Source organism: Equus caballus, chromosome 30, assembly GCF_041296265.1.
Source record: "Equus caballus isolate H_3958 breed thoroughbred chromosome 30, TB-T2T, whole genome shotgun sequence".
Taxonomy (NCBI): domain Eukaryota; kingdom Metazoa; phylum Chordata; class Mammalia; order Perissodactyla; family Equidae; genus Equus; species Equus caballus.
The window spans coordinates 24,719,321-24,732,098 of record NC_091713.1 but is presented as its reverse complement, the minus strand read 5'-3'; the positions used below and the strand labels follow the sequence as shown (position 1 = coordinate 24,732,098).

The following is a 12,778-nucleotide window of genomic DNA, read 5'->3' as shown; positions in this document are numbered from 1 at the left end:
TGTAAAATTATTACTTCAGTATTCAAGCTATCAATCACTGAAAAAATCAGGGAGGGAAAATCAAGGCTAGAAGACATTTTCTGATATCCAATGTCATAGTATAAAATAATGGAGGCCTCAAATTTTCACCTCAAATATGGTGAGGCAAAAAGGGGGATATTCTTTCTCTACAAGCTGTCACCTCCTTTGCTATACTCAAACCCAAGCTAATTAATTTGAAAATATGGGGGGATTCATACACGATGGGAGTGGTGTAAGCTTCATTTAGAGACACACAGCCTATGTTGGTATCATAAAGACTTCCGAAAGTTGGCGTGTAAAAATATCATTTATATCCTTCAGCAGCTTGAGGCAAATTTTTAAACAATTATTTGTGAATGCTGCAAAGACATTATACCGCAGACTTCTCATCAATAATACAGCCCCAAACTCACTTGGAATGAAAAAGACTGCCGTGCTTCCAATTAAAGGCAATGAAAGACATCATCTGCGTTCCCTCTCTGTTTTCCCTTGAGCCTCATGCCTGGAAATCATGCGTTTTGGAATACTAGAGTAATGTAATAAAATCTCTTCCTTGTTTATGTTTTCCTCATGGCTGATCCATTCATGGAGAAGGAATAAACAAACTTCACAGGCAGCCAGTGCCCAGGGAAGCTGTCAGCTGCAGTGTTTGTCATATTTCAATCAAAGCCAGAGGCAGCCAGCTATCTTCATCCAGCATAGTCTACATTCTTGAGGACCAGAATTAATGAATTAGCTATTGATTAAATTCCACTCTAGCAAATCCACCAAGGCAAATAAATGAACTACCCAGGGCACGTGTAGGCCATGGCCAGACATGTCCGGGCTATTGATCAGTAGTTAGTATTCTTTGGGGACATAGAAGCAGCTGATGATAATATGACAAGTATGGAAAAGGCGAGGTAGAAATTGTTTCTGGAGGAGCAACTTAGAAAACAAGAAGGGCTCATCTGAGCTTTCTACATTTGTGTGCTATGGCATCTTTGGTTTGCAGATAATAGGAAAAACACTCCCAAGTGCGTGTACTGGAGAGGATGTAGTCAAAAGCAAGGTATAAGTTAAGGCCAAAGACAAAGCTGAGTTGATGCACTTCATGCTTATAATCAGACAGGCCGGTACGCTGTCTGTGTGTGTCATTAAAATATATGAAAGTTAAATTTTACCGACAACTACATTTTAGCAAAAGTAAACAAAAAACATCTACGAAATACATGTCTTATTAGAAACTGGATCTTGTTAAATGTTATAGAAATAAACTCAGTCTACTGACACCTGGAAGGATTTCACATTTGATTTTGCATGTGGCATTATAAAAAGATTTTTTAACCAAAACAGAAACATAGCTAACAAGTATACATTGCCAGAGTCTAATGAAATTATACTAACAATAAGATTCACACAGGAGGCTAACTGCTTTGGTGTTGGGGTAATTTTGATTAATGGCTTGGCAGCCTATACCGGCTCGTTAGAGTCTCGCCTTTGGAAAATGTTGCTTGGATGCAATGGATCATTTAAAAAAAGGAAAGATTTCACATGCCAATATCTGTTTGTGAATGATTTCTGTAAAGTTCGTGCTAGATCTCTGACCAAAAGAAAAGAGAGAAAATAAAGTTGACGAAGGCACTGAAATAAAGAAAAATATGGTAGAGGGGAACGTTCTTTGCTGGCCCGTACGGAGTAAGCCTATCACAGCCTCTGTCTCCTACCAATTACGACTGAAAAGTGCACAAATTACAAAAAGTAGCCACTTGAGAAAGGCAGATCAGTCGGGAGCCAAGACATGAAGAATAAACATTACAGGATGAGTTTCCCATTTTTTCCCCTCTTTTATCTCCCATCTTTAACCCAAGAGCAGACCCAGTGTGAAACTGTGTACTGGGCAAGCAAAATTTGTGAGAGAAACTCATTCCTTCTGGCCAGAGTACAAAAAGGCTTACAAACCAGAGAGTGTGAGGGAAATCTCTGTTTTGTTTTATTCTCTCTTTTTTCCTCTGGGCCATGCTCTGATTCCAGACAAGGAGCTGCACAACAGCAGCTGTCGCCAAATGGGAATCTAAAACCCAAGAAAAACCTATCTTTCTGTCCAGAGGAACCAGGAAAAGGGGTCCATGTGGTCCAAAGAATGTGTGTATGGGGGAAATCTCCGTTATTTTTTTGTCTATTTTCTCTCATCTTATTGCCCCCCAAACTCCCCATTTCTGTACACTGTGAGGTAGCTTGGGAAGCGAAAATTCCATGAGAAGTCATGTCTTTCGAGCTAAAGATCTTGGAAAGGAAGTCCATGGGAGCTGGAAAATGTGGGAGAAATCTCAGAGTAGAAAAAGCCAGGTGACCTTCTAATTCTGTGTGTGAACCAACACACGTCCCCACTCAACTCAAAGCTGCACATGTATGGTCACCTCACAGGCATAGGAAATCCGAGCACCAAAGCCAAGACCTTCAGGTCTGAACTATTACACAATCCCTTAGCCAAATGTCAGATTAGCAACTGAGAGTTTCATGCATGGGACAAACGTAAAGTGGCATAGCAAAGCTTTTGAAAAATGAAATGACACTAGAGCCACTAACCACATAAGGCAAGACAGAATTTGAGTCTGAGCAGTTGATCACCTGCTGAAACAAACAAAATTTCAACCTTCTTCGGAGGAGTTTTAGCAGAACTCAGATGACCACAACCTAATATTCAACATGTCCAGGAAACAATCTAAAATCACTCAAAATTACACTAATCAAAATAAAGTTGGAGTGGCTATATTAATATCAGATAAAATATGCTTGATAATAAGGAAATTGTCAGGAAGAAAAAGGGATATCACACAATGATAAAAGGGTCAGTTTACTAAGATATAACAATCCTAAACATGTATGCCCCTAACAATAAAGCATCAAAATACATGGGGAAAAACTGATAGTAATAGAAAAGAAATAGACAGCTGCACAATTAGATTTGGAAAATTCAACACTCCTTTCACAGTAATTGATAGAACAAGTAGGCATAAAATCAGTAGTGTATAGATAACCTGAACGTCACTATCACTCAACTTGACCTAATTGGCATTTACAAAACACTCTGACAATAGCAGAATACACAGTCTTTTCAAGTATACATAGAATATTTACCATGAAAGGTCATAAAATAAACCTTAACTAACTTAAAAGAATTGAACTCATAAAACTATATTTTCAGACCATAACAGAATTGTACTAGAAATTCACATCTTAAATACACCTGAAAAATCACAAAATATTTGGAAATTAGACAACTCCTTTCTAAATAATTCATGAGTCAAGGAGGAAGTATCAAGGAAATAAAAAAGCACTTTGAATTAAGCAAAATGAAATGCAACATTTCAAAATTTGTGAGATTCATCAGAAGCAGGGCTTAGAGGAAAATTCATAGCTTTAAATGCTTATCGTTAGAAAGAAAAAAGGTCTCAAATCAATAATATAAACTTTCCTCTTTAAGAAACTAAAAAAAGAAAAGCAAGTTAAACTCAAAGCAAGAAAAAGAAAGAAATCAGTAGAAAGCAGAAATCAATGAAATGGAAAACAGAAAAAAATAGAGAAAAGTAATAAAATCAAAAGATGATTCTTTGAAAAAGATTCACAAAATTGACAGAACTCTAGACTGACTAAGAAAGAAAGAATACACTTACTACCAATATCAGAAATGAAAGAGTGTAAATCAATTCAGGCTCTACAAAGCTATTAAAAGCAACTTCCTGCCCATAAATATGACAAATTAGGTGAAATTAACCAATATTTTCAAATACAAGATAATAAATCTCACTCAAGAAAAAACAGATAGCCTGAATCATCCTATATTAAGGAAATTGAATTCTGAGTCAAAAATCTTTCAACAAGGAAAACTCCAGGCAAAGGTGGTTTCACTGGTAAGATCTACCAACATTTTCATACAATATCTTCCAGAAAATAGAAGAAGAGGGAACATTTCCCAATTCATTTTATGGGACCAGAATTACCACGTTACCAAAACCAGGCAAAGACATTACAAGAGATGAAAACACAGTTCAATACCATTTATGAGGATCGACGTACACGTTCACAAGATAATAGTAAGTTGTATCCAGTAATATATAAAAAGGAAAATATATCACAACCAACTGGGATTTATCCAGAAAATATAGGCTAGTTAATTGTTTGAAATCAATCAATTAACCATACTAACAAATTAAAAATGCAGAAAAAGCACTTAACAAAATTCAATGTCCATTTATGATAAGAACTCTCAGCAACTAAAAATAAAAGGAAAATCTTCAACGTGATAAAAGGAATCTCCAAAGTTATCCATAGTTAACATCATATCTAATGGTAAAGAGGGAAAGCTTTCTTTCAAAGAATGGGAAGAAATCAAGGATGTCCACCTTATTGAACTAGCCAATGCAATAAGGTAAGAAAGAGAAACAAAAGGCATATAGATTGAAAAGGAAGAAATAATCTGTTTCTTTTTGCAGATAATCTATGTAAACCCAGGGAATCTACAAAAACGTCCTAAAACTAATAACGAATTTAGCCAGGTTGCTGAATACAAGGTCATTATACCAAAATTGTGTTTTTACACACTAGCAAAAAACAATTAGATTTCAGTTTTTTAAAAGAACCAGTAATAATAGCAGCCCCCAAAATAAATAATTAGGTATAAATCTAATGAAATATGTGTAGTATCTGAACATCGAATTCTATAAAACACTGATGAAATAAATGAAAGAGGACCCAAATAAATGAATTGGAAGATTTGACAGCATTAAGATGTTAATTGATCTATATGTTAAATGCAGTTCTAATCAAAATCAAAGAAGGATTTTGTTCATATTAACAAGCTGATTCCAAAATTTATATGGAAAGGCAAATTAATGAGAAAAGCCAAAACAATTTTTAAAAAGGTCAAACTTGGAAAACTCACAATACATGACTTTATCACTTAACTGTAAAGCTACAATAATCAAGATTGTGTAATATTGGTAAACGGATACACACTTTGATTAATTGAATGGAATGGAGAGTTCAAGAATGACCTACAAAACATATTAAATTGATTTTTGACAAATGTCCCAAATAAATTCAATGGGGAAGAAATACGCTTTCCAACAAATTGTGTTGGAAAAGTTGGACACCCATATGCAAAAAAGTTAACCTTGACTCACACCTCAATTTATACAAAAATTAACATAAAATGGATCACAGACATAAATTCAAAATGTAAACATGCAAAACTTCTAGAAAAAAATAGAAGAAAACCTTTGTGACTTGGGTCAGGTAAGGAATTCTTAGATACAACACCAAATGCACAATTAATAAACAAAAAAGAAGATAAATTGGACTTTATTGAAATTTAGAACTTTTTCTCTGCAAATAAACACAATTAAGAGAAAGAAAAGACAAGCCACAGGTAGTGGAAAACATTTGCAAATCACATATCTGACAAAAACTTCATATCCAAAATATAGCTTTAAAACTTGGAATTCAACAAGAAAACAACAAATCCAGTTAAAACATTAACAATATTTGAATAGTCGCTTCACCAAAGTAAATAAACAAATGCCAAATAAGCATATGGAAAGATGGTGAATATTATTAGTCATCAGGGGAAAAGTAAATTAAAATCATAGCAACATACCACTAAACAACTATAAAAGTGACGAAAAAGAAAAGAAAAAAAATGTCACAGAATATCAGGTTCTAGCAAAGATGAGCAGCACCTGGAATTCTCATGCAATGCTAGTAGGAATGCAAGATGTCACAGTCAGTTTGTAAATGGATTTGGCAGTTTCTTATACAGTAAGTAAAATATAGAATTATCATATGACTCAGAAATCCAGCTCCTAGGTATCTATCTACGTGAAACTAGAATCTATGTTCACGAATGTTTATAATAACTTTATTCATAGTCGCTAAGAACTGGAAACCACCCAAATTGTACACAAACCGTGGTATATTCATACAATGGAATACTATTCAGCAACAAAAAGTAACAAACTATTGATATGAACAATACAACATGGATGAATCTTAAATGCCTTATGTTAAGTGACAGAAGCCAGACTTCAGTGGCTACATATTGTGTGATTCTACTTATATGAAAATATAGAACAGGAAAAATTATAGAGGCGAGGACAGAGCTGTGTTTGCTCAGTTTGGGGGAGAGCGACGGGGGGATTGGCTATAAAGGAGCAATATGAGGGATATTTTGACATAATGAAACTGATAGCTTGATCGTGCTGGTGTTTACACAACTCTATGCATTTGTCCAAATTCACAGAAATGTGGAGCAAAATGGTGTATTTTATCATATATATATTTTTAAAAAATTTTTAAATGTGAGAGGATAATTAAAAATAAAGAAATTCAGGCAATCCAAAAATCTTTTCAGAAGTTTAATTCATTGTTAAAAGTAGGCTCTTCTCTTCACATCCTTGTCAGTTTTTAATCGAATCTGTATTTTTTCCCTTTGCATGTCTTAAATTGCCTTTATTCTTATCCCATGTTTAATTGACATTTGACTAAGAGATGCTAAGATGAAATATTTTTTAAATTCAGAGTTTTGAAGGCGTTGCTCCATTGTTTCTTAGCAACAAATGTTGCTGTTTGGAAGTCTGATGATCCATTCAAATTTTCCATTCAATTTTTCAAAGCAGTGTGTACATGATCTGTCTTTTCCTCTTGGAAGCTTTTTGGATGTGTTTTTTAAACTGATATTGTTTTTGTTTGTTTGTTTTTTGGTGAGGAAGATTGGCCCTCAGCTAAAATCTGTGGGAATCTTCCTGTATTTTGTATGTGGGACATTGCCACAGAATGGCCTGATGAGTGGTGTGTAGGTCCGCGCCTGGGATCCGAACATGTGAACCGCTGGCTGTCAAAGCAGAGTGTGCAAACTTAAGCACTACACCAGCAGGTTGGCCCCCTTAGCCTGGTATTTTGAAATTTCCTGATAATATTCCTTTACGTGGCCATTTTCTCAGTCATTATGCTGATAGCTACAGAATCTTTTAATCTGCACACCGGTGACTTTCTTGTAAGACATTTCTTGTCATTTTTCTTTGTTTATTTTCTCCCCTCTTTTTCCTCTGTTCTCTTCTGTAAATCTTATTATTTAAGAGACATTCTCTTAAATTTTCTTCCAAAGTTTTAATTCGGCCTTCACACTCAATTTCCATGAGCACCCCACCACCTTTGACTATTCTTTTTTCAAATACCCTGTTTCTGTTCCACAGATAGAGAATTTCTTTTTATCTCTCTGAGGTTATTATTGATTTTTTCCTCACCCTGCCTTGTCTCTGTGTCTGTTGAATTATTCCTCTTCCTTTGTTTATTTTGGACCTGTTTGTCTTTGAGAGTGATATACCAAAAAAGATGACTACAAGCTTTCTAGGTGAGTTAGGCTTCTTGACTGGTTGACTTCCCTATGAGTGACCGGGTGGCAAGCTGTCTTTTCTGTTAGGGGATTCCCATGTGCTAGCTTCTGGAGGTATTTTATTTGGGGCCATTCGAGCTTTTTCAGAGAAGGATGCCCAATTTTCTGTCTGGGAGCATTTATGACTGGATATGTGTTTCTGAGAACAGAGTGGGGGAAAGCAGCTGAAGCTTCCATTATTTCAAGTGTAGTCTTCCACTTTATCATGATTTTTCCCTTTCCCCTCCACCTGGCTTTCGCCTGTGCCTAATAGTCCTAATTCCTAAGTACCTCTGGGCAATTTCTCCAGAGAATAAACTTCTCATCTCCTGGTGATGGAATATGCCACATGGAGGAAGAGAAATAGACACTTGGATACATAATATGCAGGCAGAGGACCTTGAATTCTGTGATGGTTAACTTTATGTGTCAACTTCACTGGGCCACAAGGTGCCCAGATATTTGGCTAAATATTCTGTCTGAGTGTATCTGCAAGGTTTCTGATGAGATTAACACTTCAATCAGTCGAGTCACTAAAGAGGATTACTCTCCTCAATGGAGGTTGGCGTCATCCAACGAGCTGAGGGTCTGAATAGAACAAAAAGGCGGAGGAAGGGGGAATGCTCTTTTCCTGCCTGACTACTCGAGTCAAGACATGGGTCTTCTCCACCTCTCAGACTTGGCCCGGGACTTTCACTCCTGGTTATCCTGGGTCTTCACTTTTGGTTCTGTTTCTCTGGAGAACCCCAATTCTCTACAGGTTCCCGCCACTTTTGTTCAGACTTTCAGCCAATCCCATGATTTCAGCTTTCAGTCTCACCCTATCTTCCTCTTCTTCACAATCCTTAAAGCTGGTAAGTGCTCAGATGCTGACATTCTCTGCAGGGCAAATTAGTTTGTTTCGTGTCATTACCTCCCTCCGCCAACCAACACTTTGGTTGTAAATTTCTCCACTAACTCATTTGCCTGTCTGCCAAATATCGCTTCCAAAACTGTGTTAAAATCTCTCTTCTGTTTTTGTCTGCTTTGACATTTTCCTTGCTCTTGTTGTATAACACCCTTTTTTATGTTTTTGCCAGCAATTTAGTATATTTGGAAATAAGCCATCTCTAACCACAACTGAAAAATATTTTTTCTCTGTTGTCATCAGCAAGAATCTTCTTAAAGGAAAAAAAATATCCTAGAGACACAGACACATATGGGCCTTTGTTCAACTTCTAATAAAGCTTATAGATTATTTTTAGCTACATATAAATATGCAAGCTAAAACATATTCCCTTCTGCCATTCACCTGGCCTTGAGTCATGCAGATGCCAACAGACAAGAAATTTGACAACATCCATCCACCTAAATATAATTCTTCCTTGAGTTCTTGAAGACTGAACTCAAATGTCACAATCTTCCATGATGCCTTCACTGATAATCCTTGGCAGAATTTGGTACTTTTCTCTCTATGCTCTTTTTGCACATTATAAAACTCTATTGTGGTGTTTTTCACAAAGTTTTATAAACATTTGTTTAGGGCGGCGTCTCCCAGAGGAGGTTGGAACTGAGAAAATTTAGAACCATGCCTTATATTTTTTTGTATTACTTTTGCCTCTTATATTATTTTAGCCACAAATGTATTTGCTGAAAGAATAAATAAAGGTCTCTGGTGCCCCTTTCGCTTGACCATCTCCCCTCTGCATAGCAGGGAATTCTTTCGACAGGTAGGGAAAGTCTGCTGAGAGGATTCTCAGTTAATTAGCACATCTGAAATTAGATAAATATCTATCATGTGTTTGATACAAGACGTACTCAAGAAGACAAGACATGATTTTTGCCCTGAACAGCTAAGAATCTAATTACTTGGGTTTTTCTAATTATTCTAATCATTAGTTCCCCAAATCAATACAGATATTTTTTAACTGATTTTAAAAAAGACCTAGAAATTTTAAGATGTCATACAGGAATCCTCCAAATTGAAATATTTCATAATAGATTGATTATTTTAATCTGTGTGTGTGTGTGTGTGTGTGAGTGCATAATGTCTAGATGGAGCATGATTCACTTGGCTGAGGTAAAAGTATGATGTGGGAGCACTCAGATTTCTTTCTCCAGCCTCAACTTGATGTAAAGGGATGAACAATTGTCATCTCACTTTTGTTTTGGAAAACGATGTAAAATCTCCTTTTTATTATTATTATTGCTAATATGAAATTGAAACGAGACTCACTTTCAAACTATGGTCATTTCTCAGCAACAAAAGACAAAGAAAAGGATTCTTTGAAGAATCCGATAAAATTGGTAATGGTTATCCAAAGATTCTCTCTCCCATTTATTTTATAGATATTTCTAGTTTTAGGGCAATCTGACATATGTAAATTTAACTTTTTTCAAAGAGATTAAGTTAGAAAGTAGTCATTCTAATTAAAATTGTGTTCTCTGGAAGACACATGGATGGCCAATAGGCACATGGAAAGATGTTCATCATCACTGATCACCAGGGAAATGCAAATCAAAACTACAATAAGATATCACCTTACACCCATTAGAATGGCAAAAGTAACCAAAACAAAAAGTAAGAAATGTTGGAGAGGTTGTGGAGAAAAAGGAGCCCTCCTACACCGCTGGCGGGAAGGCAAACTGGTGCAGTCGCTATGGAAAACAGTATGGAGATTTCTCAAAAAATTAAAAATAGAAATACCATATGACCCAGCCACCCTACTACTGGGTATCTACCCAAAGAACTTGAAATAAGCAATTCCAAAAGTCCCATGTACCCCTATGTTCATTGCAGCATTATTTATAATAGCCAAGACATGGAAGCAACCTAAGTGCCCATCAACTGATGATTAGATAAAGAAGATATAGTATATATATACAATGAACTACTACTTATCCATAAAAAAGGATAAAATTGCCCCATTCACAACAACATGGATGGACCTTGAGGGTATTATGTTAAGTGAAATAAGCCAGATAGAGAAAGACAATCTCTGTATGACTCCACTCATATGTGGAAGTTAAACATGTGGACAAAGAGAACAGATTAGTGGCTACCAGGGGAAAGGGAGCGTAGAGGGTGGGCACAAAGCATGAAGTGGCGCACCTACAACACCACTGACAAACAAAAATGTACAACTGAAATTTTACGAGGTTGTAAACTATCATAATCTCAATAAAAAGTTAAAAAAAATTGCGTTCTCTGCCCTCAAAAGAATTCACTAAAGGATACATTTAAATAAAGAAACTCTTGTGCATTTAAGCATTTGTTCACAGATTACTAAATAAAGGGAAGTGAGGCTGGGCAGTCAGGGACACCAAAGCTTAGATGCTAAGGGATGTGTCCATGAAGATCAACACCTCATGAAATGAAAAATTTGATTCACACACCTATTTACAGCAGCTTATTAAACGAGATTGTCACGGCTGGGAATATAGCTTTGATTTTTATTTTCATTGCTTATGATTAGTTCTTTAGAATAACTGACAAAAGATCTGTACCTTGAAGTGATGCCATGAATTGTGGGTGTTGGTATATCGCTTGGCGTGTCTTCCACGGTGGTAATTTGGGTTCCATTGCTTTTCACACAGGCATAATTTGTGCAGACTTCAACCTGCAAACATTAGTTGAGAAATGAATAAATCCAGCTGTCTTCCAAATACAGACTTCGGATGGACTGAATCCCACCCACCCTGGTTTGTTATGAATGTCTTATAGTTCTTTATAGACTCTTGGGGCTTAATAAATATTAATTTTTGATGTTAATTGATGTTAATTGGGCTCAGAATAATCGAGTTAGTGATTAAAATAGTGATGTTTAGCTTTTGGTTCCAACTATTCAGAAAGAGACAGACATATTAACCTATCTGGAACCCAGTTAAGGAACAGAAGGTGCCTAGGTGGCAGGTTGCAAGCATAATAGGTTATCACTGACTACTGCTCTCTAAATCTATAACCAGGTAGTGTAATGATGATATCTTCTGGAAGTCTTGACACTTTACAACAAATAGCCTAAATGCTAATGTCTAATGGAAGAAAAATGAGGCTTAGAGAAGCCTTCCAATATGGCTGAGCTATTTTGCATCCATTTGTTCCGGCTGCAATTGTATTTTTACCTTAATCACAGCAGGAAATCATCATTCACCCCTTTAATTCTGCCACCTAATAGGAATAAAAACTGAGGAGGGTGGAATAGTTAAAGATTAGAAATCGGGTTCATCAAGCATTAGTAACACAAAAAGAACATATTCAGCAAGAGGGAGGAGAGACAAATGAAGGTACAAAAGATTGCTTGTGGAACATCCGCAAAGCGACATCATTCTGCTCTCAATTAGAGGATAAACCAAGGAGGAACTGTACTTTTTTCCGATGCTAATTTACTTTCGGCATCTAATACATAAATGGAAGAGGGAAGCTGGATACTGAGGAACCTTAAACACTCATACTGAGCTTTTAAGCAAAGGACTTCTCTGAATTCCCGCCGGCATTTGAGGAAAGACAAATGTACTTCTCATTGTATTTAGTAGCTATGCTATTTTATTCATGGGGCAGTTTGCACCTCAATGAGAGCTGAGGCATATTTTTATAATGCTGTTTAAGTTATGTTATTTATTTATGCCATATACTATTTCGAGGTAATATTTAATAGATATTTAAATGCTATCAAGGCCCTCCACTCTGAGATGTCCAATTAAACCCCAAATAACTTAAAGGCAGATGAACTTAAAATATACTTGCTGTAATAGAATTAATCACAATAAAACTTCATACATATTGGGAAATATTTAACTATATGATGCATAATGAGATAATTCGAAATCAACTTAACTGATTTTATTACATAAATAATATGTGGCAAGTATTATGATGGGTACTTGCACTAATAATTTTATTGAGTCCTTACAACTCCATTTTCATAAGTTTGCAAATTGGGGGTCAGAGAAATCAGGGAATATGATCAAGCTGTTAAGATATATAATATCTGATTTGGGCTTTACTGTATCCCATTGCCTTATCATCTAAATATTAAGCATAGCTTTAAGTTCTAAACCACTTAGGTGTATTTAAGTGATTTTCCAGAAAGTTTTTCTTTCAACTTTAGAGAAATGTGTTAATATTTTTCTCATTCTTACTAATGTAATATTTCAAATCTCCATCTTTGGGGCATATTTCTGGTGCTATAGCTATATTATATAACATGTGGATGAAACACGAACATAAAGGTTTACATATTTACATTAAAAAGAAAAAATTTAATCAAAAATGGAAATTATTATTCCATTTAAAAAAGGAAATATAAATGGATTCATTCAAAAAAGTAGATACTTTGGTGCATCGATATGTCTGCTTTAAAATCAATG

The 12,778-nt window shown here is 35.6% G+C and overlaps 1 protein-coding gene across 1 annotated transcript in view; it reads right to left on the bottom strand.

Annotated features, from left to right (window-relative positions):
* Window positions 1-12,778, bottom strand: part of USH2A (usherin) — a 747,192-nt gene that overhangs the window by 195,886 nt on the left and 538,528 nt on the right. Inside the window, exon 47 of the mRNA XM_001915645.4 lies at window positions 10,919-11,031. Coding sequence (XP_001915680.3) covers window positions 10,919-11,031 — 113 coding nt within the window. The remainder of the gene's footprint in view (window positions 1-10,918; window positions 11,032-12,778) is intronic.